General features: G+C 38.1%; 1 protein-coding gene across 4 annotated transcripts in view; it reads right to left on the bottom strand.

Annotated features, from left to right (window-relative positions):
- Window positions 1–23,901, bottom strand: part of card14 (caspase recruitment domain family, member 14) — a 77,280-nt gene that overhangs the window by 33,219 nt on the left and 20,160 nt on the right. For 3 of the 4 annotated variants that reach the window (XR_013822584.1, XM_079884282.1, XM_079884280.1), the window contains 8 exons: window positions 23,250–23,299; window positions 22,162–22,222; window positions 21,850–22,066; window positions 20,475–20,601; window positions 6,826–7,063; window positions 6,104–6,167; window positions 3,899–4,013; window positions 3,109–3,273 (listed from right to left, as the gene is read on the bottom strand). Coding sequence is in view for 3 of the 4 variants with exons in the window: in XM_079884282.1 (XP_079740408.1) it covers window positions 3,109–3,273; window positions 3,899–4,013; window positions 6,104–6,167; window positions 6,826–7,063; window positions 20,475–20,601; window positions 21,850–22,066; window positions 22,162–22,222; window positions 23,250–23,299 (1,037 nt within the window). In the remaining variant the exon portion in view is untranslated. The remainder of the gene's footprint in view (window positions 1–3,108; window positions 3,274–3,898; window positions 4,014–6,103; window positions 6,168–6,825; window positions 7,064–20,474; window positions 20,602–21,849; window positions 22,067–22,161; window positions 22,223–23,249; window positions 23,300–23,901) is intronic. The other variant, XM_079884281.1, reaches the window with a different exon arrangement.

The raw sequence follows: 23,901 nt of genomic DNA, 5'->3' as shown, positions 1-23,901 counted from the left end.
CCCAGTGGGGAGGACCTTGTACTGCTATGCCCATCCCTCGAACGCAAAGTGCAGTAACGGTCTGTGTCGAGGTAGGATCGAGACATGATAGTACACGTCCTTCAGGTCAATTGCTGCAAACCAATCATGGTGTTGAACGCACCTTAGGAAGCGTTTCTGTGTCAGTATCTTGAACGGAAACATGTGAAGGGCCCGATTCAAGATGTGCAGATCCAAGATCGGTCGTAACCCACTGCCTTTCTTGGGCACAATGAAGTACTGGCTGTAAAACCCTGTAAAACCCATATCAGCTGGAGGGACTGGCTCTATCGCGTCCTCACCAGAAGGACTGTGATCTCGGGGCAGGATGTGTTTGTACTTTTGTACTACTGAGGACTGCTGGGCAAATTCACTTTGTGACCTCCTCATGCACTTCCTGGAACAAAGAGACCAGAGCGGGATGCTGCTGTTCAGCATGCCCTGCCCAGAGAAACCAATCATCCAGCCGTGAGCATTAGGAATACGGTGGAGGGTTCCACACAAGCCTGACCCTTGTAGCGGCCCGGGAAAGCATGGCAGTCAGCTCTGGTTCAGACTCAAACAACGCTACTCTCTCCAAAAGGGGCAGCACAGCTGAATCTTCGACATCCGGTCCTCCGCGGGAGCCCTGAATGAGATGCTGGGTCCCCTATGGGAAGGACCAAACACCACAGCCAGAAGCTCCACAGGCTGTGATATGAAAGAGGAGTGGGAGGGCCGCGGGGATTCACCCGGCGGGAGAGCTTCCACTGTAATCCTCAGATCATCCTGTGTATTAACCGAAGTGGCTGCAGGGCTCGCAAAATCGCTAGCCCGACGTCGGCTACCAAAATGCATAACCAGCCTGCCCGACGGGCTATCTGAAATAGTAAAATTCCTCCCTTTATTCACATTATTGACTAGTTATTTTAAGGAAAAATATGGCCGCGCAAGTTTTTGATCATGCTGATTTATCCGCAGTGCAATTTCTCATGAATGATCAACACATGATCAATAAAAATTAAAGCTCCACTTTCACATGAATGATTTTTGCGTGTCAGAATGTTTGAATCCATGTGCTAACACAATATCACTGTAAAACTGCTTTGAAAAAAAAAAAATCTGTATTGTAAAAAGCGCTACATAAATAAAGGTGACTTAACCATCATATATTCTTCTATATAAAGAGCATAAAATAATTAGAGCACCATTTACTTGCCTCAAAAAAAAGTCTGGTATTATTATATTATTATTTATTGCTACACTTCAATATGTGAATTATTCCATCAGAACATTAATACTTTTGGCGTTGTCAGGCTTTAAAACAATGGTGCTGCACGCTCTGGTTTATGGCTGCTATAAATTTAACCTGACACAAAGTGACACTGTTTTCAAAACTCGGGGGCTGGTTGCACCAGCTGTGCGTAAGTTACAACTTAGCCTAGTTTTGACGTAAATGGACACTAAGTTACGACTTAGCACTTCTAAATATGTTTGCGTTGAACCAATAAACTTAGTTGAAGTGTAACTCTACGTATAAACTAAATATTTACGGCAGCCTCCGATCAGGAGTAATGGTTAAAATATCAGACAGACTGAAATGCATCAATAAGCTCTTCTTTTACCTGGCAGACTTCAATTCTTTAGACATATATGATAATGCTGAAATGTACATTCGCTTACATTTTAAGAGAGAGAACATTATGTGAAAAGATTACTTTGTTAGCGGCTATCTTCAACACGAACCCGTCCTAAACAGCACGCCGCTGTGTGAATGGGTCCATGTTGTGCATGTCAAATATCAGTCATAATCAATAAACTTAATTTCTTATGTTTTTTGTATCAATATTTATTTATTGATCCTTAATAATTTCATTTGAAATTCAGTTTCTGAAAGTTATTTACATATACACTTGTTATTCATGATCAAGTATCGTATTCAATGTAACCTTATTTTGACCATTAGTAACGTGAGGCAAAAGAAGTTAGAATGAAGGATAAACTGAAATTCACGGCATTTCAACACAACTTATGCTCACGTATTTGAGGGCTGCTATTGGATCATCGAGGCTAAACGTCATATTATGCGATTACACATTCCTTTATGGAGAGCTTACGACCTACTAGCTACGTTCTGCCTTACGAACAAATGGTGCAATTGAATAAAGTACAGAGTTAGTTACAAACTAGCTAGTAGTTACTAACTCTAGTGTGGACTTTACGTTCCAATTTAAGAAAGAACTTACGAACGACTGGTGCAACCCTACCCAGATGCATGTATTGATGATTCTAATTTGATTATTTTATATCCGATTGTTGATATTTGTGTTTTTGTCAAAAAGTTTTTGATTGATGCATTGACTATTAACCAATTTTCTACATTAACAATTGTCTTTTTATTTGGGCTAGTAAAATTAATTTTGGGCTACCAAAATCTGAAGAGTGCCTGCCCGAAGGGCTACCAGCGATTTAGAAATTTTGTGAGCCCTGTGTCTCTCTGCTGTGCAGATAGACCAGATCGGGGAATAACAGAGGGGACTCCAACTTTTTCACTGTATCTCAGTCTTGATCTCAACATCACAATGGTCATCTGCCGGCAGTGGGTGCATGACTCAACGAATGCTTCCTCAGAATGCTTACAGCTCAGACACATGAGAGATTGTGGCTGTCAGATGGGGCCAGGAAACAACTGCATCCAGAAACACATGGGTGGAATGACATCTTGAAAAAGACCCAATGTCACACCCGTGTTTACTCTTTTAGGGAAATTGCTCTTTAAATGTTGAAGCACCCAGAGGAATAGCCGCTGCACTTAACCGTGAAAACACTCAGCAACCGTAACCTCCGCTCAAACGCGGCATTACACCAACACAGGAACAGCTTTCCTCTTGTTCCGTAGACTCTCTGAACGATGACTGAAGAGCAGACTGAAACAATGCCTGCTCGGCTCTGAAGCGAAAGCTTAATGTGTGAGTTTGCAGGCTGCCTTATATACCCGGAAGCGAAGAGTGGCTTTCCCGTTATGGGAAAGTTTTGTCTATGGTATCTTTATCTATTTTTTTCCCCTTTTCTTTTCCTCTTGCTTAAAAATAAAGTGATTTTTTTTTTTACCTGGCTCACAGAGCTGATAACCTTCCTGTTCTGCCAACCGTTTGTGCAAGACATGGCCAAAGATTGTGGGAAGGAGGAGGACTGGGCGACAGATGGGAGGGAACTGAGGTGTGACCAGGGTGTAAGGCATCAGAGTCACACATCTGCTCTGCACACAACCATAACCTACGAAGAGAAAGATTTACTTGACACTTAAGATTAAAAAAAAAATTGCCTGACACTTATTAATTAATTAAATGATTCACAGTTGATTCACACACAGAGAGAGAGAGAGAGAGAGAGAGAGAGAGAGAGAGAGAGAGAGAGAGAGAGAGAGATTGAAAGATTGTAATTGAAGTTTAATCTGGATGTTATGAATAAGGTTTAATATGTTTTTATTCAGAACTGGTTCCATATTAAATATTTCTGCAACTGAATGACCCTAATCTTTGTGAGACTTAAATCAGTGTAGTTACTGAGTAGTTGTACATATGGCAATGTGTAGTTGTCATCAGTCAGTAGGATTTTTCTAAAATAAATGAAGTATGTTACCAAATTTTTTGTTTAGTGTTGCATTTATGCAGCCTCCAAAATGTCTGTGAAAGGTAATTAAGACGACAGTGTAAAAACCTTTTGCAAGAAGTGTTTGAATTAAAAAAAAGAAAGAAATATTGAATCTCACTGTTCCAAAAATTTCCTCCTCAAAAGTACTAAAATAATTGTTAATGGAACTATTAAGAATCAGAAATGTCTTTTGTTTCCCATGCTTAGTTATGAGTAAAACAGCTGAATGAGTTTGTCTTGTACTAACTGTCCAGTGATGTGCTGTTGTCATCTTCCACACTGACCCACAGAGGGTTTCTGCTCTGTTGACAGGTGCTGACGATCCTCACCTCTCTCTGCTTCTCATTAGCTGCAGTTCTCTCCTGTGGACAGAAAACAAGTACTGAGGACTAATGTAACAGATATTCTACCAATCTGCGCTAATAATGCTTTTTCATGACAAATCTCGACAGAATCTAATAATGCAAGTCTACAATAATTTTGTGCATGTCTGTCTCTTTAATTTGTGCATGTCTGTGCACATCTCTCTAATTTGTGCATTGTGCATGTTTTGTGCATGTCTGTCTCTCACACTTGATGGCTGCTCTATTAAGTCTTCGTCGTCGGTTAGGAACCTGGGTGTGCTCTTTGATACCAATCTTCACGTGTCTAGTATCTGTAAAACCGCATTTTTCCATCTTAAAAATATATCTAAATTACGTCATATGCTCTCATTGACAAATGCGGAACAATTAGTTCATGCTTTCATGACATCAAGGCTAGATTATTGTAATGCTCTACTGGGTGGTTGCCCTGCACGCTTAATAAACAAACTACAGCTAGTTCAAAACGCAGAAGCTCAAGTTCTTACCAGAACCAGGAAGTATGACCATATTAGCCCAGTTCTGTCAAAACTGCACTGGCTCCCTATTAAACATCGCATCAATTTTAAAATATTGCTGATGACTTACAAAGCACTAAATGGTTTAGCTCCGCAGTACTTGAGCGAGCTCTTAACGCATTATAGTCCTTCACGTCTATTGCGATCTCAAAATTCCGGCCAGTTGATAATACATCAAAATCGACTGCTGGCGGTAGATCCTTTTCCTATTTAGCACCAAAACTTTGGAACAGTCTTCCTACCATTGTCTGGGAAGCAGACACACTCTGTCAGTTCAAAGCTAGATTAAAGACACATCTCTTTGACATAGCATTCACATAATACATTATAGACTTCTATAATTCAGTGTTAGGCTGCATAGATTAGGTCAGCTGGAACCAGGAACACTTCCCATAAATCCTGATGTACTTGTTACATCATGAGAAGAATGGCATCTACGCTAATTTTAGTGTCTTTGTTTATCCCGAGGTCTTCCCGCAGCCTGCCGGATCCAGGCCGTATCCAGATCTGACGAAGGCCCTTCGCCTGGACCCGATGACAACGCAGTGCTGAAGTGCCAACTAGTCTCTACCTATGGAGGATCCCTTTCCCACTCTACAGATAAAGCGTCGTCGGGAAAACTCAATTTGCGTATCTACCCCGAAATGATAAAATAAAATAAAATTCTGAATCAAAACTATAAGGAAACACCAGTAATTTGTTTAGGCTTGGTTTGTAGGGAATAACAAACCTGCACACATATATTCAAACACATATAACTATAGAACCAATTCTTAATGCGCATGTGAACGCCATCAGCGTTTCTCACAGGATCGCGTTTAAAGTTTGTGTAGAGAGAATGGTGTCTTCTTGGCAGCCCCTAATTTAATAACAAATGATCGTTGCGACGGAAGCGAATCAATCAAAACTAACTTTAGCTGTAAAATAACTTTATTAAAGAACCGCTATAAAGCCAAAACATTCTCTGTTACCTTAAATTATACGTTTATCTCTGTAAAGCTGCTTTGAAACAATCTACATTCTTAAAAGCGCTATATGAATGAAGATGACTTGACTTGACTTAATCTTGATGGCAAGAATGCATGACTCATTTTTCTTTAATTAGTTTGAATGGTTTCTGTCTATGGCTAGTTTCAGAGTTATAAGTTACACATTATTATTCACTCAACATAGATCTTCATACCACACCCAGAGTTCAATATTTTGGCAAGCATTTCCGTAATTCCACAGTATGGCGATACAAATCTAGACAAGAATTTCTAAAAACAAGAACTATTCATCTGAAACATGAAACATGACTATGACTAACATATGACATGAATTATGACTAAACTTTTAATTCGTCATGTCAAAAGGGCAGCAAAGACAATCAATTTATAGTTCAGTTAAGCATTGTGCAGCATTCCATTAACTTCATGTGTAATTGTTTAAACACTGAGCAAAATTGCATGTGAGCTTTATTAGTATAATCTTAATATACACAAATCACAATAACATAAAGTTAAAGAAACAGAGAAAAATAATTTCTGCAATGACTATATGGACTGTGTGAATTTACTGATGGATTCTCACCTTTCTGTGAGTTTTGCGAGGGTAGGTCATATCCTCTATAGCCCTGATTAACAGCCTCTGTGCTCTGAAAAATGTACAAAGATTATGTGTGAGTGTCCGCGTGTAAAGTAGTAATATTGTGAAATATTATTACAATTTAAAATAACTGCAAAATATTTTAATATATTTTATTATATTTTGAAATGTAATTTATTCCTATGATGACAAAGCTGAATTTTCAGCAGCCATTACTCAGTGTCACATGGTCCTTCAGAAATCATTTGAATATGCTTTGGTGCTCAAAAACATTTCTTGTTATTATCAGTTGCAAACAGTTGCTTAATATTATTGTAGAAACTGTAATACTTTTACTTTTTTCAAGATTATTTGATGAAAAACACCATTTATTTGAAATAGAAATCATTGTAACATTATAAATGTCTTTACTGTCACTTTTGATAAATTGTGTACTTGCTGAATGAAAGTACTAATTTCTTGCAAAGCAAAAAAAAAAAAAAAAAAATTAACTGCCCACAAACTTTTAAAAGGTAGTATAGATGATGAAACTACAGGTCTAATTGGTTCACATTTTTACACACAATGATAATTGAAAAAATTGTGCTTTTCTTCTGAATCCCAGGAACTATACGCAGGAAAATTGTACATTGCCTGGGTACATTTTACAATGTAAAAACAAATTCCAAAGATGTAAGTTCTGCTAATAATACAAATTATTTTACTACCTGTAGTAGTTGGGCAGAGCCCCACTCTGAAGGTCTTCCAGGTGAGAAGGGTGCACATGACTGGCCCACCAGAAGCCGTCATTGGAATGGTGTGTGTTTGTAACATGGACAATGTCGTTACACTTGACCGGCAGGGTTCCAGCTACATCGCCCGACAACGTCATATTAACACGGACATAGAAGGAATCACCCGACATCACTTCTCCATTTTTTAGCTGCTGTAGAAGGTTCTCGTAGGCTAGGAGAAAATCAGCAGATCTTTATTTTGATTTAGTACATCTCTGACCTTAACAAGCAATCTTGACTATTTACAAGGTATATTAAATAAGCCATCCCAAATCAAGGTTAAACATTATAAATAATTTTGGTTCAATTAATGAACACACACAGTGGAAGTCTACACACACCTGTTAAAGAGGTCATGAATTGAGAAATCAAATTTTCCTTACATTTGACATATAAGATCATACTATATGAATATCCTGTAAGTTTCAGAACTGAAAACTTACTTTTTAGTCCAAAAACAGACTTTTACGATATGGACTCAACAGTAACGCCACAACACGCAAGTAACTGTGTTAATTCTAATGCCTGATCTCTGACCACTGATTTCTGATATGTAATGATTCATGTTGTAACGCAAAGTAAGATGATCAGATTGTCAGCTCTCTCTATATGATTAAATTACTAAAATTACCCCGTGATCAAACCCCCTCTAGTCTGGGATCTAATTGACTTACTGGAATCATCATCTACAAACACCTCCATTGTCTTAAGATCCCGCCGCGCAGGACGTGCGGACCGATTGGCGCCTGTTATTTGCATAAATCATTGATCCCTGATCCAAAGACCCTAATCTCTTCCTGAGTAAAACACACAACCTTCTGTTCAACTGTTTCGGATCAGATCTGCTGACTAGCAAAAGGCCAGTCGGACTGGACCCCCGGGACTTTTTCTATCACTGATTAACCCTTCAGAACAACAAGACAGTGTCTGACCATGCGCTGGCTGATAATCTCATAAAGTCGGGAAAAACACACACACATAGCAATCGCCCCCGCGGCTCGCAGAGCAAAAGTTCAGCACGCGTGGTGAACTCTCGGCGATCTCCAAACACACATACAAAACACAGAGACACTCTAATGCCTGGACATTATGATCAAAATCACTCTTTTCTATATGTTTTGAAATGTATCCGTATTGTATGTCATGGTCCTTATATGGAAGACCGCTATAACTAAGTTTTATGGTATAATCAAAAAGTGAAATGCTTATTATATTGAAGAATCATGTAACACGGTGTTATTAACTGCCAGAACCACGGTCCGTGGTATTATTGTGTTCAGGAAGAACCAACGGTGTTGAATTCTTAACTCAACGTATAAAACTATGCATTCTTTCATTAATACCAGTTTTATAACTGTTTATGAACAAGTTTACCCCGTCAGCATGTAGTCGGAAGAGGCGTGGGCTGTTGCAAAAGGTAAAGAGGTGGCCACAATCGCCCTTCCAGGCGATTGGGTCACGCACGCGAGAAGGCGTGACTTTAGCTCCTTCAAAACACGGCGCCATATCTCTCGATCCTTGCAGTTCCGCCACGAGAGAGAGAGACCCGCCTTCTTTCTGCCTTCTTCCAAGAAACCTTCGTTTACTTTCTTTATTTCGTCTTAAGTTTTTCTTTTGATCGTCTAGCTCAGTTTGATAATTTTCTTACAAACCGACGTAACCAACTTAAGGCTAAAATCATCTTTGGCTAAGTTTGCGCACGCTCTGAGTTACCATCGCAACCAAGGACGCTGTGACCACGTGTTCCAGGTTCCTTTTGTCTTCGCAGCCGCACACACACCGAAGGGCCAATCTCCAGACAGAGTAAAGTAAATCCTTAAATTCGCAATCTGAAAGAAATGCTGTCTAGGTTGTCGAAGAATTACTAGAAATTGTTGGGGTTTCGTTGTGAAGAAATGTTCTAAACTGTTTCTGCCTTTCTCAAAATTCTCTCACTCACACTCACACTCTCTCACCCACCCAGACACACACACACACACACAGCCACACGCACGCACGCGTTACTAGGTAAACACCCGACCACGTGCTACCAGACACACACACACACACATCTTCTTAAAACGCAACCAACTTACACACACATAAAATCATTCTTATTCTCACTCTTATTATTCTCACTCTTATTCTCTCATTCTCTTCCTCTCTCTTAACCTTTTATTTTATTTTACTTTATTTTATTTTATTCCTTATTTGCGATCGCTATATTGTTTGTTTGTTATGCATATTTACTCCTGCGTGATTGAAATAGTATATGTAATATTAGTTGTTTGATTAAAAACTATAATCTTTATGAATCGAATCTGTCTCATATTGTGCCATTACTGAAATCCCTGAAAGTGTTATGGTCTACCAGCTCTATCATCATTCTACTATTAAAATATCTAAGTTGTCTAAACACGAAAATAACCAATTCTTTGTGGCCACAGGAAAGGGTTATTTGTCGGTGGTAAAGACGATAGGTCTCTGTTCAGAAATTATACATTCTGTTTGCTGGACGGACAGTTTGCATAATAAATGAACATTAACTTCTACCTAAATTCCCCCTAGTTAAAATATAATTCTGCCTACCTATATCAGTAGTTACTACGAGAAATCGTGTAACTGTTGATATAAGTAGAGGTTTTGACCTGTTCCCTATTTGGCATAATTCAATTTGTGTAAACGACATATGCATACCGGTATTCATATCTTATGAATAATACCTCTCATTTGAGCTAATAAATTCCCATAACAGACCCATTGTTGTTACAATGTAGCTACAGTCAGATGTTCTTTGTCAATGTGTCAGTAAATCAAACCAGTGACTAAACGGTTAACTTCACATTGTTTCTCTTAGTAGGATGAAAATAATCTGTTATTTAAACTGTGATTAAATTATATATAGAAAGCGATAAAAGAACGCTCCCTATACAGTCGCTGGAGTTGTCAAACAAACAGCGCGAGTTTATTAATAACTGAGTTCTGGACTCTCACCAAAACTACCCTTATAATCAATGACAAATCTCTTATTTACACCGTGCACTGTTAGTTATGATTAAAGCATTCGCGAGAGAAGAGAAATCGAGTTACAATGACAAGATCACTACATTCATGCGCTCAACATGTCTGAGACTGTGATACATGGGCTACAATGCTCATTATTGCAACCTTACATGGCACAATCTAAATATAATGCTATAGATCTAAATATAGTGCTATAATCAACACTTTTCACGATTAGTTAACCTTGGCTGCTGTAATAGTAAAAATGTGGTAAAAGTTTGCAAAGATGTTAGCCAATCGTAGCAGAGGGTATTTACACTGAAATCACACAGCAGACACACCCCTTCAGGCAGAGCATTCAAATCATACGGCTAAAATCAGGGTAGGAAAAATGCCTTTTATTTTTTAACTATGACCATTTTTTTTAATGTAAAAATCACACTAACATTATAAGTGCACCCCAGGAAAAAAATGATAAAATTATTAAAAACTGCAGTTGATGACCCCTTTAAAACAGCAGTTTTTTTCTGATGTAAAAAATGAACAACGAAAAAAGTAAGAACTTTTGCACCTTCAATGTAAAAGTTGCTCTCAAGAGGCCTACAGCCACATTAAAAGAGTTGCAGCTCTTTCTGGCAAGTACTTGTTCCCTACATTTGATAACTATCTCTAGTATTCTCCATCCGTCTGGGCTATGGGCAGGGCCGGTGTTATGCAGAATTTCATCATTACCCAACACAAACAGCTGCATTCATATTTTCTCATGGTCCGAAGTTCAAAAGGGGGGAGGACAAAGGGCCTGCAGAACAATAGATCTTGCCACATTAGTGGGGACATTAGGTACATTAGTTAGTTAGTGAGGCCAGTAGGGGGTGCTCACCCTGTGGGCTGTGTGGGACTCTCTGTGGTCATTAAAAATCCCAGGATGAAAAAGAGTAGGGGTGTAACCCCGGCATCCTGGCCAAATTTGCCCATTGGCCTCTATCCATCATGGCCTCCTAATCATCCCCATATACTGATTGGCTTCATCACCCTGTCTCCTCTCCACCAAAAAGCTGGTGTATTGTGGGCGTTCTGGCGCAGTATGGCTGCCGTCGCATCATCCAGGTGGATGCTGCACATTGGTGGTGGTTGAGGAGATGGTTGAGGTGGTTGAGATTCCCCCTTCCATGTAAAGCGCTTTGAGTACCCAGAAAAGCGCTATATAAATATAACGAATTATATAAATGAACTAAATTAATAACTTTTTTTACAACAAAAATGAACCATCACTGAACTTACTTACAGTTAGCTGGACTGTGACGCTATTTTCTTCTAGAAACAAACTTTGTTGCATTATTTTCCTGTTATCTCTGTAAAGCTGCTTTCAAACAATCAGAATTATAAAAAGCGCTATATAAATAAAGGTGACTTGACTTGACTTAGGAACTCAACCACCTCAGGGTGGAGTTTCCATTCCCCAGGCCTCAGCCCCTGCCTCAACAGGATGTCTGCTCCCTAGTTTTGGCACCCAGCTGTAAGCTGTTCCGACTGAGCTAAGATCAACCAGTCGTCTATGTAGTTCAGCATACAAATGCCCTGGAGTCGCAAAAGAGCCAGTGCTGCATCCACGGATTCGTGACAGTGCGGAGTGACAAGGCTAGGCTAAAAGGAATAACTTGATTTTGGTACTCTCCGCCCCCGAAAACAAACCTCAGAAGCTTCCTGTGCTGTTGAACGATGGATAAATGAGAATGCATCCTTGAGATCTATTATGACAAACCAGTCCTCTGAGCTGATTTGTGACATGATTTGCTTCAAATTCAGCATTTTGAACTTGAGCTTTTTCACAGAAGGATTTGGTTGGCGTAGATCTAAAATCAGATGCAAACCCCCATTCTTTTAAAACCCGAACTCTGTCAGGAGTTGAGAGCATGTTCTGAACATGTTCTATGGCCTCCTTCCCCAACAGAGCTTTTACCTCCTGTTCCATAACCAGGGCTTGTTCGGGTCATACCACTGTGGACAGGACCCCATTGAACCTGGGAGGGCGAGACACGAACTGAATTTTGTAACCTTTTTCTAGGATGTGCAGGGCCCGTTGAGATCTACTAAGGAAACCAGTCTCTCAAGAATAGTCTCTGGTGTAACTTGAGCAGCAAATTCGGCGCCCTGAAGATACGAATTGGCAGGGAATGACCAAACTGACTGCTGTGGGAACCTATTTAGAGGGAGCAATCATCCCAGTGCCGCAAAACATCCTCGGGCAGACACTGAGATATGGGCTTGCTGGAGACCTCTGCGCCCCCAAAGCTACTGAGGTGGCGGGGTTGGTAGAAAGGCCTCCTGAGGGCTCAGAAAGGAGATGGGCACAGTAAAATGAGGTGTAATTATGTCTTCCCTCAGAGGCCTGACACCACTAGCATCAGAACCTTTTTACCAAAGTCTTCTTAGAGATAATATATCTTAGATATATTGTCTTTTTAAGAGACAAAGTATACATTTTATCTGTCTTACCCCTAGAAGATCTCAGCCAAGAGCCAGATATCTCTGGAATGCCGCAGCCTTTTTTTTTCTCCTGAAACCTCTTGACGACTGAGGTGACATTGTCGCCCAAGAGGCCAGGAGGGGCAATTGGAGTGTCCATGAAAAAACTCTTATCTTTCTCTTTTATACCAGACAAGTCATAGCCATAGATGTTTCTACATACAGATGTGGCCTTTAAAAATGCGCGTCTCTGAGAGAAGAATGCCACGACCACTTCCGAAATTCTGCGGGATTCTGCAGAAGGGGGATTAGGTGTTGGACGCAGGAATTACTAAAACCTGTAGATGGCAGTCGTGTTTCATGTGGCCATACTTACGACAATACTGTATGTGTGCTCGACATCATGCTGAGCATACTGTATGATATTGAAGTAACATGACAGGGATTCTCGGTGCTTTGGCAGTACTTTGATGTCATACACATGCACGCTTTTTGGCAAGGTTTGGTTGGCAAAGTTTTCTTTTGCCAGTTACATAAAAAGTCACATATTCTTCATAAAAATCCGACTCATAAAAATCCGACTCAAACGCGCATCATTTTTTTTTTCTATGTACTTACAGTAGAAGAGACATGATGTATGATAACTGAGTCTTAACACAATAATTTGCGAAGACCTTTGAAGAGACCGAGAGCATTTGCGCAATATCATTAACTAGTTTATCTAATTTTACATTTAGTTCCTTTTTGCATCAGAACGTTTTAAATAGCTTTAACATGGTTGTAATGCGCTTTTCTGCATTAGTACTTTTTATATTATCATGTTTCCCTTTATCGATTTCGGTGGGGACGACTCGTCATGGGTCATTGTGTACCCACCACTTTTAACTTCTGTCCATAATAATTTGACTTTTGGTTCGATTTTTTTAAACCGTTTTCAGTGGTTGAGGAACAATATGAGAGAGAAATTTTGTAATCATCGTCTGATCCAACAAACATTTTATTTTATTTTTCATGTTCGCATTTATGAGGGAAAAAACAACGTGTCAGTTCTCTGTTACGGACGAGCGCCCTGAAAGCGCCACTAAAAGACTGCTTTAAAACTTTCACAGAGACCTTAAACAGAACAGCTGCCTTTCTTTAAATTGAATTTCGTTTTGTATTAATTATATCTTAATTTTAATCAATGTTTCATGAACCAATTGCCTTGATTTATAAGAAGTATATAGCAGACAATCACGACATTGGAGGCGCCGGCAAGTGAACTGGAGTTCGTCTCATAAATGAACCGAAACTCAGCGTATAATGCACATTCACATTCACAGCGTATTTAGACACATTTAGATGCATTCATAATTACTTTTACCGGTTCTTTGTGGCAAGTTTATGCGTGCGGTCGTGCGCAGTGCGGCTATATTACGTAAACGCTCATTATCCTGTAGGCTAAAGTAGTAATTAAATGAATATAAAGGGGAGATTTGTCCACGAATGACTTAAATGAACAACTAAAACTTTTAGTTGGAAGCAGCGAGCCCTTACTCCACATATTTTCGAACCAGGCAACAGGACATCTGGGTTGAGCGAGCGACCCTGCGGAATATTCAGAAATGCGCTCTCCACTCACGAGCTCTGATCGGAACAAACCCGAACCACACTGTCTGTTGAACTTGCGCAGAAACATCAAAATATAATATTTTCTAAAGAAGAATTTTAAAACTTTATTGGTGGTAGTTGAGAAGAATTCCTCTTTCCATGTCTAAATCAGTTTGAGCGCAATATAAATTTAGGCTATCATATTGTTATTCTTATTATATAAGAATACATTTTTTTTTTACAACATTTTTAACATATAGAGAATATAAGTTTAGCGTGTTGTGTGTATTTCCTAATTATAAGCTTTTGGTGAAATTGCAACAAAACTAAAAGTGCATAAAACATAAAAAACATCATTACTTTTTAAATTATTACTCACTCTTTGTTTTAGCGACGTTTATAAATATACTATATTTTTGCATTTTGTTGACAAACTGTCCTACACTGAAAAGAAACCAATGTAATCTTCCTGATTTAATCACGTAAAACACAAGCACCACTCTTCTGAATGATGGTAACAAACCTCCAAGAGTTTGTAAACCATTTATTTGTAAAACATATTTAATGCTAACTTTACTTACAAAAAAAAAAAAAAAAAATTTTTTTACAGTGTATAAATAAAACGACATGAAGGAAGTTAGTTCCAAAATGTAATTAATTGCAGTCTTTGTTTTAGCTGCTTGTTTTAGCTGCTACCAATTGACACAGAGTCAAGAAATTACAAACCACCCACCCCCCAGGTCTGCTAATTCTTTGCCAACCCCCAATGCTAATCGATCTCCTCTCAGGGAATCAAAAGAAAACCGTTTTTTCCAGTTTTCACCAGCGTGTGGGCGGGGTTTTAATCCCTTGCAGTTCCTTGTTTAAATGCTATTTAAGCAAATCTACTATACACGCTTTAAGTTATTTTAAATTAATGTTTATAACTTATAAAAATAAGTTGATATCGTGTAACTTAATTTGACATATGTTGATATAACCAACTGACATTGTAGGCTAGTAGATTAGATTGCATGCAGGAAAAGGCTTATGCTTTGTATTAAGTAATGAGCGTTTAGGCTACTATATAGCCGCACTCAAGCGCACGACCGCACGCATAAAGCTTGCCACAAAGAACCAGTAAAAGTAATGAATGCGTCTAAATGTGTCTAAATACGCTGTGAATGTGAATGTGCATTATACGCTGAGTTTCGGTTCATTTATGAGACGAACTCCAGTTCACTCGCCGGCGCCTCCAATGTCGTGATTGTCTGCTATATACTTCTTATAAATCAAGGCAATTGGTTCATGAAACATTGATTAAAATTAAGATATAATTAATACAAAACGAAATTCAATTTAAAGAAAGGCAGCTGTTCTGTTTGAGGTCTCTGTGATAGTTTTAAAGCAGTCTTTTCAGAGCGCTCGTCCGTAACCCGAGAACTGACACGTTTTTTCCCTCATAAATGCGAACACGAAAAATAAAATAAAATGAATATTATAATGGGTCAGACAATGATTACCAAATTTCTGTCTCATATTGCTCCTCATAACCACTGAAAACGGTCAAAAAAATCGAAACAAAAGTCAAATTATTATGGACTATTATTATGGACTTTTTGACGAAATCTGGTGGGTACACCGCACCGTCCCCACCGAAATCGACGCTTATGCTAGTACAATATCTTTGCTTCTGACAAGTTTCTGTAATAAATCCGTAAATCAATCACAAAACGTGTTGATGTGTTGGCGAATACAATTTTAAATGGTCAATTTAAAAAAAGCAGAAACGTGTATAAAACCCGCTTCAATAGTTAACAATATCTGAACTGTGCTCTTTTGCAATGCTTCTAATTTTCTCATGCACTTTGTCTTGTATTTCTGCAATAGATTAATTGATCTGGCCATAATTGTGACCAGACTAACGTAATTTCTCTGTCATTTCTCTGTCTTTTTATCTCTTTAAAATATTGCTACTTTTAGAAAAAAAATGACATAATTATGAATCAAATTATTATGAACAAACAATGAAACTGTGTCAAAATTCGACAACAAAGAATTATCAAAAGGCGATATAACGCACATTTCAGGTTAAATTAATTATATAAAAAACAGGGAACATTTTGTAAAAACAAAACTGAACAAAATGCGTAATTAAAATAATTGTAGACCTATTATGTTTGACCAAATATTTAATACCACTTCCCCATAATGATGTAATTAATTTTTAAAACATCTGTCAAACTGTCAATCAGATACCTCTTATCTGGCCATTTTTATTTTATTTTAGAAGTCATGACTGTTGATCACCCTTTATATGGATTTTGTGAATATGAATATTTAAAAGATTTACAAACTGTCGGCAAGACCTCAAGCCAACCCCGGACATTCTGCGACTAACGTGGAAAAATAGACAGTTCAATTAAAATATTTATTAATAATGTAATTGTAATGGCAATCAGATGCGCCCAAAATAAATGCAACGCGTTGTGCTGCAACATTATCTCACAAGAACAATCACACAATAAATATCTGCAGGAATTAAGAATCTGGGTAAGTCGCATTATTTAAGCCTTTCATTATGTAGGGATGATTTTGTGTATAAAAAAAAAAAAAAATACTGCTGGGTTTTTACAGGCAGAGTCACGTGTATTATGCTCACACTAAATTCTCTGTTGCACTTAAATGCGCATTGCACGCACAATCATCTTAATAGTTGTACAAAAAAAAGTTATGCGCTGGCAAGAACGACACTGCTGTTTTAATAAAAGCAATGCAGATAGTGGTCCGACGGGTCGCCCGCGGGACATTGGGTGGTTTGAGGGTTAACTTTATGAAAGACAAAAAAAAAAAAAAAATTTTTTTTACAAGTCGCATATCTATGGAAAGCTGAGATTCTTGTGATTATAACGATATAAGCCATTTTAGGATACAATAAACACAGCGGGTACAATCTGTGTATTTGTCAGACCACCAACAGCCAAATAAACAAACAGGAAGTGGAAGACACTTGCCTAAAAAGCCTTCTGTTCGTCCACTGATCCATTACATTGCAACAACAATGGTTTAGTTACACTGTAAAGGCTCCATACAATCAATTCAGCGAAGTATTTAGTCCATAACACATTTATATATCAATAAACAACCACTTACTGTGAATAGTAGCATTCCAAGTTAGCCGACAGACCTCTCACAACTATGAAACAAACTATGGTAAATCTTCAAATTACATGTCAATAATACAGCTATTTTGACTTCAAAATGGCCGCTGACCCCTGAACTTTTGAATGACAGCGGATTTCAGCGAATCACGGAGTTTAAGGGGGGGTTTTCCTCCAGCTTGAGCCAGTCACCGCGCATTAGGGACACGGTCCATCCTTCGCTTTGACGGACATTTGGCTACTCCAATTGGAGCAATGTTAGCAAATGACTGACGTTTCTGATAGCCAATGATCTCCTGAAGACATTGATATGCAGTTTTTGTGGGAGGAATCCAAACACGGCCAGCAATGACGGTGCGCAAATGTTTGTTTTGGATCAGTTCGCCCGTGCGCAAAACTGCGTAACGCTGTAGCAAATGACATATGACTTTGGAGAAAGGCTTTTTTGATGGGAAATCGTCTCTTTCGACAAGTAAGTGTTTTATTATACTATATAACATATTTGACGTGTTTTTCTGAGTATCTTGTGTTTGTGTTTCACTGTTTTGAGATGCCCAATGCTAACTGCTGATGGCTAAAGCTCGTCCTCAAGCGTATGTGTGCATTGAGCGCTCATGTTACTGTTGTGTTGTACATTTATCAGTTTGTTTATGTCCCTGTGTGTCTTTATCCACGGGTTTGTGTTTGTCCGTGTTTGTCCGTGTTTGTTTGTGTGTGTTTGGTGCTTTTAGCGCTCTTGTTATTGTTATGAGGTGTGCGTGTATCGTTGTTTATGTCCCTGTGTGTCTTTATCCACGGGTTTGTGTGTGTGTGTGTGTGTGTGTGTGTGTGTTTAAAATAGTACACAATACATAAAAGATGTAAATTATTTGTTTTTTGCTTTTTTATATCACAGAAAATCATCTGACATTGAACTGGATGAAGAATGGGAGTCAGCAGAAAGCCATATGATGGACATCAAGAGAGGAACCCTTTCCTTCACCTTCCTAGAGAGGTTCAATAACCAAAGAAAAACCTAATCATAAATTTTTAAATAGTTTGATATATATGTAGTGTATAAAATACTAATATTAAACAATATTTTAATACCATAACACTTGTTTTGTATTGTTATTTGCACAAATTTCAGTTTCAAGAATTGCAAAAAAACAATATAATATGTTTATGCTTCAGTTACTATGTGTCAACAATTATTTACAGTGAATCTGAATAAGGAATAGAATAGCTCTAAGTGTAACCTTTCATTAGAGCCCAAAATTATGACTGTACAGTAAAGCATTCAAGAATAGCAGCATGTTATGTGTCTGTGGTTACAAAGTGTCATTTGGAGTCTCCAAGTGGCCTTTTTTGGGGAGCGCCTAGACATAAACTTAGATAAACCTGTGTAAAACACTCATTAGCTTAGGTATTGTTATCAACATTTAAATTGGGCTTGGTAAGGCTTCATGCTGTGACCCCACTGTGTTTTCCAGCTAATACCTCCCAGCTATAGTTATCTGCAGGCATCTTTTTACAAAAAAAAAGTTAGGCGGAAAAATTTTCCATCTTTTTTAGTGTGTTCAAAGTTCTATTACTCAATACCAGTGAGACTTACAGTGATTCTGACTGTTTGGGAACAAACCTCAAAGTCTCCCCTTTCAAAAGAGACCAATACCATGCATATACTCCAAATGGTTCAAGAACAGCATGCAATTTAATTTGGGTAGGCCTTTTTTAGGCGTTTTTGGCAGAATTTGCAGGAACGCTAAAGGGTTAAATATTCTGCATGCACTCATATCCTGGAAACCACAGCAATGACAAAGCATATATAAAAATTCGTAAACGTTGTCCAATACCCCTTCTCGTCTTAAGAACACTTTGATGAACCTTTTGAATTTACAAATATTTTCAAATGTCTGTATAATACAGTACTGTAAATATTTGTGTCTATTATTATTTATAATTTATATTTTATTGTGGATGTTTTCTCACAATCATGACATAATGTGAAGTAAAATGAAAAATCTAATGTAAAGTTGTTTTTTATGCGCCACCTGGTGGATATTCTGTGAAGCGAAACACATTGAGGGAATTTGTAAGTAGCGCCCCCCAAAAGCACTTGCAGAATTCTGCGAGACGAATTGCCGAATGCCGCGGGAGAAAACGCGCGTTTTTAAAGGCCACATCTGTAGCCACCTGGGCTGCCATAGACCGGCCGACTGACTTGGCCGTCTCTGTAACCTTTAGATTACAATGAAGATGAAGATGATCCAGAATCAAAATCAAAGTTAGTTAAATTTATTAAACTAAATCCAAACAGGTACAAACAAAAGCGAGAGTCAACGAAACAGAGTGCTGTGCACAAACAACACCAGACAACTGAATTAACCAAAATAAGGGACTTAGATACACAGTGATAATGAACAGAATACAAACAGGTGTGATCGTTAAAACAATAACCATGGTGATAAACTAGTGGTGGGAAAATGAGGACAAAGGAAACAGGAAACCATAAGAAAACTAAGAGTCCCTGAAAATGAAAACCAAACACAATGAAAGTGTGACAGTCTCCTTGGTGGCTCGGAGAGATAGATCTGTGGCCCGGCATTGCGTCTGGGCTCACACCCTCACCCTCAACAAGGTCTCTTATCAGGTCAGCCTGGTATGCCTGCAGAATGGACATAGGCCTAATATGCAGACACGCTGTGGCCTGACCTGCGCTTTGCCTGCGCAGTGCAATGCATTTATTCAGTTCGAAATAATGAGGAACAATACGTTTTTATGAAATGTAGTGGAGTAAAAAGTATGCTTTGGAATGAAGAGAATTAAAAGTTTACCAAGATAAAAATTTAAATATAAAGTACATTCATGTATATATACAGGTTTGAATTTTGCAGACATTTTATCCAAAGCGACTTTGCATCCAAAGTATACATTTCATCAGTTCATGCATTCCCTGTGAATCAAACCTATGAATTACCATTGCCAGTGCCATACACTACTCTAATTTTCTCTATAGCACACAAGTGATTGCTTTAAAATAAATAATTTAAAATATAGGCTAGCGTGTATCTGTCACCATGATTTTGCCAAGTAAGACATGTTCCTGTATCAACATATTTTGTTGATCCTGGAGCAACATTCCAGTCTGAAAATGTTGTCCTACCCCTTTCTCTACCCATGAACCTAACCCTATCCATTACTTTTCCCTAAAATCAGAGGGAAATGATAGAAGAATAACACTGATGTAGAAGAACCTAACCCTGGTTGTAAACCTAAACTTGACATAAACTTGTCCCTCAAATCTGATTGGTTGATTGGAATGTTGTTCCAGGATCAACAAAGATGTTGATCCAGGAACATGTATTTGGTGAAATCATATTCACCAGCATGTATGATTGTGCGATTGTGATTATTTGCCCTTACCATCTTGGCTGGGTCTCAGTGTAATGTGGCATGGTCCCTGGACCTGTCCCAGGGCCCACAGGGCCTCCTCCATAGTCGTGTCTTCCAGAACCATTTGTACAGTTCTCTGCTCCTGCTCACACTTCAGCTATAAATACCAAATTTTGGCTTTGATTAGTTCCCACTCAATTTAACTGCAGCTAAAAAACCTGAATATCGCTCCAGGGATATGTATAGTTACACATAACACATTATACACATAACATACACATAACACATTATAGACTTCTATAATTCAGTGTTAGGCTGCATAGATCCTGATGTACTCGTTACATCATAAGAATAATGGCATCTACGCTAATATTAGTCTCTCTGTTTATCCCGAGGTTTACCGTAGTCTGCCGGATTCAGGCCGTATCCAGATCTGATGAAGGACCTGCACCTGGACACGATGACAACGCAGTCCTGAAGTGTCAACTAGTCTCTCTCGTTTTCGCGGGTTTGGGTTTTTGAGGTTTGTGCAGAGATAACCTTATTTTCAAGATTTTTCAAGGCTTGCACCTTGGAATCTATTTCAGGGTTTGCTTTCTCGAGCCACCAGGCACTGTTGAGCGTGTTGAGTGTTTTCTGTTAGAACGGTGTCGTGTTAGCGGCCCCTAAGTTAATAACTAATGATCTTTGCAACGGAAGTGAATCAATCAATCAAAACTAACTTTAGCTGGACAATAACTTTATTGAGCTGCAATAAAGTCAAAACAATCTCTGTTACTATTATCACTGTAAAGCTGCTTTGAAACAATCTATATTGTTAAAAGCGTTATATAAATGAAGATGACTTGACTATATATATATATATATATATATATATGTGTGTGTGTGTGTGTGTGTGTGTGTGTGTGTGTGTGTGTGTGTGTGTGTGGTATCTTTCCTTACAGCTTTCTGTTATTTGTCAGGGCATCTTATCTTTGAAAGAATCAGGAGAGACCTGCCACTGCTTTCATAACTGAATTCTCTTCGCGCCTCCTTCCACTTTGTTTTTCAGAGTAAATTACTTCACTATCAAGTTAGACTGGTTCCTACTCCCCACCTACCCTTAGATTAAGCCTTGTCTGTTAAGGAATTGGCTTTAGCTCCATTACGACATTTAAATAGCTTTTATAAACGTGCTTAAACACTTTATAAACATTACTAGTGTGCATCTTGAGACAAAACAACGGCAGTGACATATTTTAAGAGATTCTAGTGCAAGTCGCCTTTAGTTCAGACAGCTCAAACATGCATTTTATCCTGGGACTAGGCTTAAGCCTTGTCCGTGAAACCGGCCATAAGTGTTATTATAAATACCCAAATCTTCCTCAAACAAAAATTGTAGAGTTCAGAATCCAGATGTTCTCACCTGAAGTATCTGAGTTCCAGAGCTGATGCCACTGGTATGAGCAGATGATCCTTCGGTCACATGATGCACAAACACACCAGTCTTATTACCCCCAATGACCTGTAGTTGGTTCAATAGCATTTCTCCTTGGAAAACCACGGTGAGTACACGATCAGTGATACGCAGGGCCTGAGGTCTGGAGCGCATTAGGAAGGGAGGAGCTGATGCTCTTGAGACGCTAGATTTATACAAAATTACATTCTTTTTTTTAGCAGTGTGACAATAAATAAATAAATGTGATAATTATGTTTTGTCTTTAGTTTTTTATTTTACCTGTCAGTAGGGATTCTCTTGTGAAGTGATGTGGGTGATTTTGACTCATTCAAATTATTTCCTATCAAAATGGAGATCAACAAGGGGTGTACTGTAATTCATTCTAATTGCAGTGTCCCTAAAAATTATTTGGACACTGTTTGAAATTTAAGCTACACATATATAATGTAATTGCATTACCTAGCAAAATATCAAAGCAAATAGAATCTGCAAACAAATGATGCTAGAGCTGTTCTTAGAAATAACTACACTTCGCTGAGCCATTTTTGCAACTTACTGGTCCCAATATCATCTTTAGTGGATGTATGAAGTGGTGTATGATGTAAAAAGATTTAAAATAAAGCTTTTAATCCCGTATTTTGAAGATGTACACGGTAATGCTCAGAATATTTCCTCTCTTTTCTCTGAAAATGTACACACTGTAAACTTGAAAATGTAAACTTGATTTTCTTAATCAGTAATTAAATGGAATACCTGTACTGAGGTTCATGACATACTTCCACTACATACCAATATGCCAAATAAAATGACTCAATTCTGATTGTGTTGTGCCATTGCCACTTATAATTCAGAAAAAGATATTTCAAAGTATGTAATGGAAGTATGTCATGAAGCTGAGTACAAGTATTCCATTTAATTACTGATTGAGAAAATCAAGTTTAAAAACTGAAGAGTAGAAATGGCCGAATTCTTTGAGACATTAAATGAATGGAAAGAAATATGTTGTTATACTGCAGCATAAAGTAACCATTTTTAGTATATTTTGATTTAATAGTACATTTCTTGTTTGTCGATGAAGGGGTTAAGTCTTATCAGAGGTATTGTTCATCACATTGTTCATCACGAATTGTGACCTGCAACTAAAAATTGTACAATACTTTTGTCTTAATTTTGATTATTATCTTATTCCTAACACATGTTTTGCCTGAAAAGTGTGCTTGTTCTTCAAAAATAAATGGCACTTGGTTTGATATTTAGTGATGTCATGCAAAGACGTTTCTAAGTGTATTTTGGGGCACTGTATGTTACTGCGTGAAAGCATAAACATTTGTGACTTTGGGTAACCACAGTAGGGGGAAGTAACATACCTTTAGGAATGACAACATAATCAAAAGAGTCATCGGTCAGCTCCTGACTGCTGAAAATAAAACAAAGAGGGGTTTTTTATTTTTATTTTGTATACCAGTTCTCTGGAGAATCTGCATGCAAACTTCCTCTCCCTGAGGTCATAAGTTATTTTTAGATACAAACAACAATTTTATCTCCACCACAAGGTGAATGTACATACGGAAACATTGTTGACTTAACTGAGTTAGTTTTATTATAGTGTGTCTGAGTCATGGGCACATACAATGTAACATTAAGATCATAGAGACAAGGAAACAGGAAACACTAATTGATGGTTTAATAATACTGCGGAATACATACAAACAATAAAAATAAAGAAAAGTGCCCTTAGTCCTGTTTTCCACTGGATGCAAAAACAGGATGTAAGCATTACCTATTCATTTTGGTGACCATATTAACAGGTTATAACACTCATACTGTCTACGTAAATCACCCTACAACAGCCACTGTTTGAAAGTGTCTACTGGGCTTAATGCAAATTCCACATGCAGTGACATGCAAAGAGCACTTTCAATTCAGTAAATCTGACTGAATCCAGATTATTTAAACACTTTAAAGCAATGGTTTTGGGTTTGGATTCTGGTCTGTGAAGACTCATTTATGTAATTTTAT

This window comes from Squalius cephalus, assembly GCF_949319135.1.
Source record: "Squalius cephalus genome assembly, chromosome: 10".
NCBI classification, from domain to species: Eukaryota; Metazoa; Chordata; class Actinopteri; order Cypriniformes; family Leuciscidae; genus Squalius; species Squalius cephalus.
Note: the sequence above shows the minus strand (reverse complement) of the source record. Positions and strands in the feature narration are given on the sequence as shown.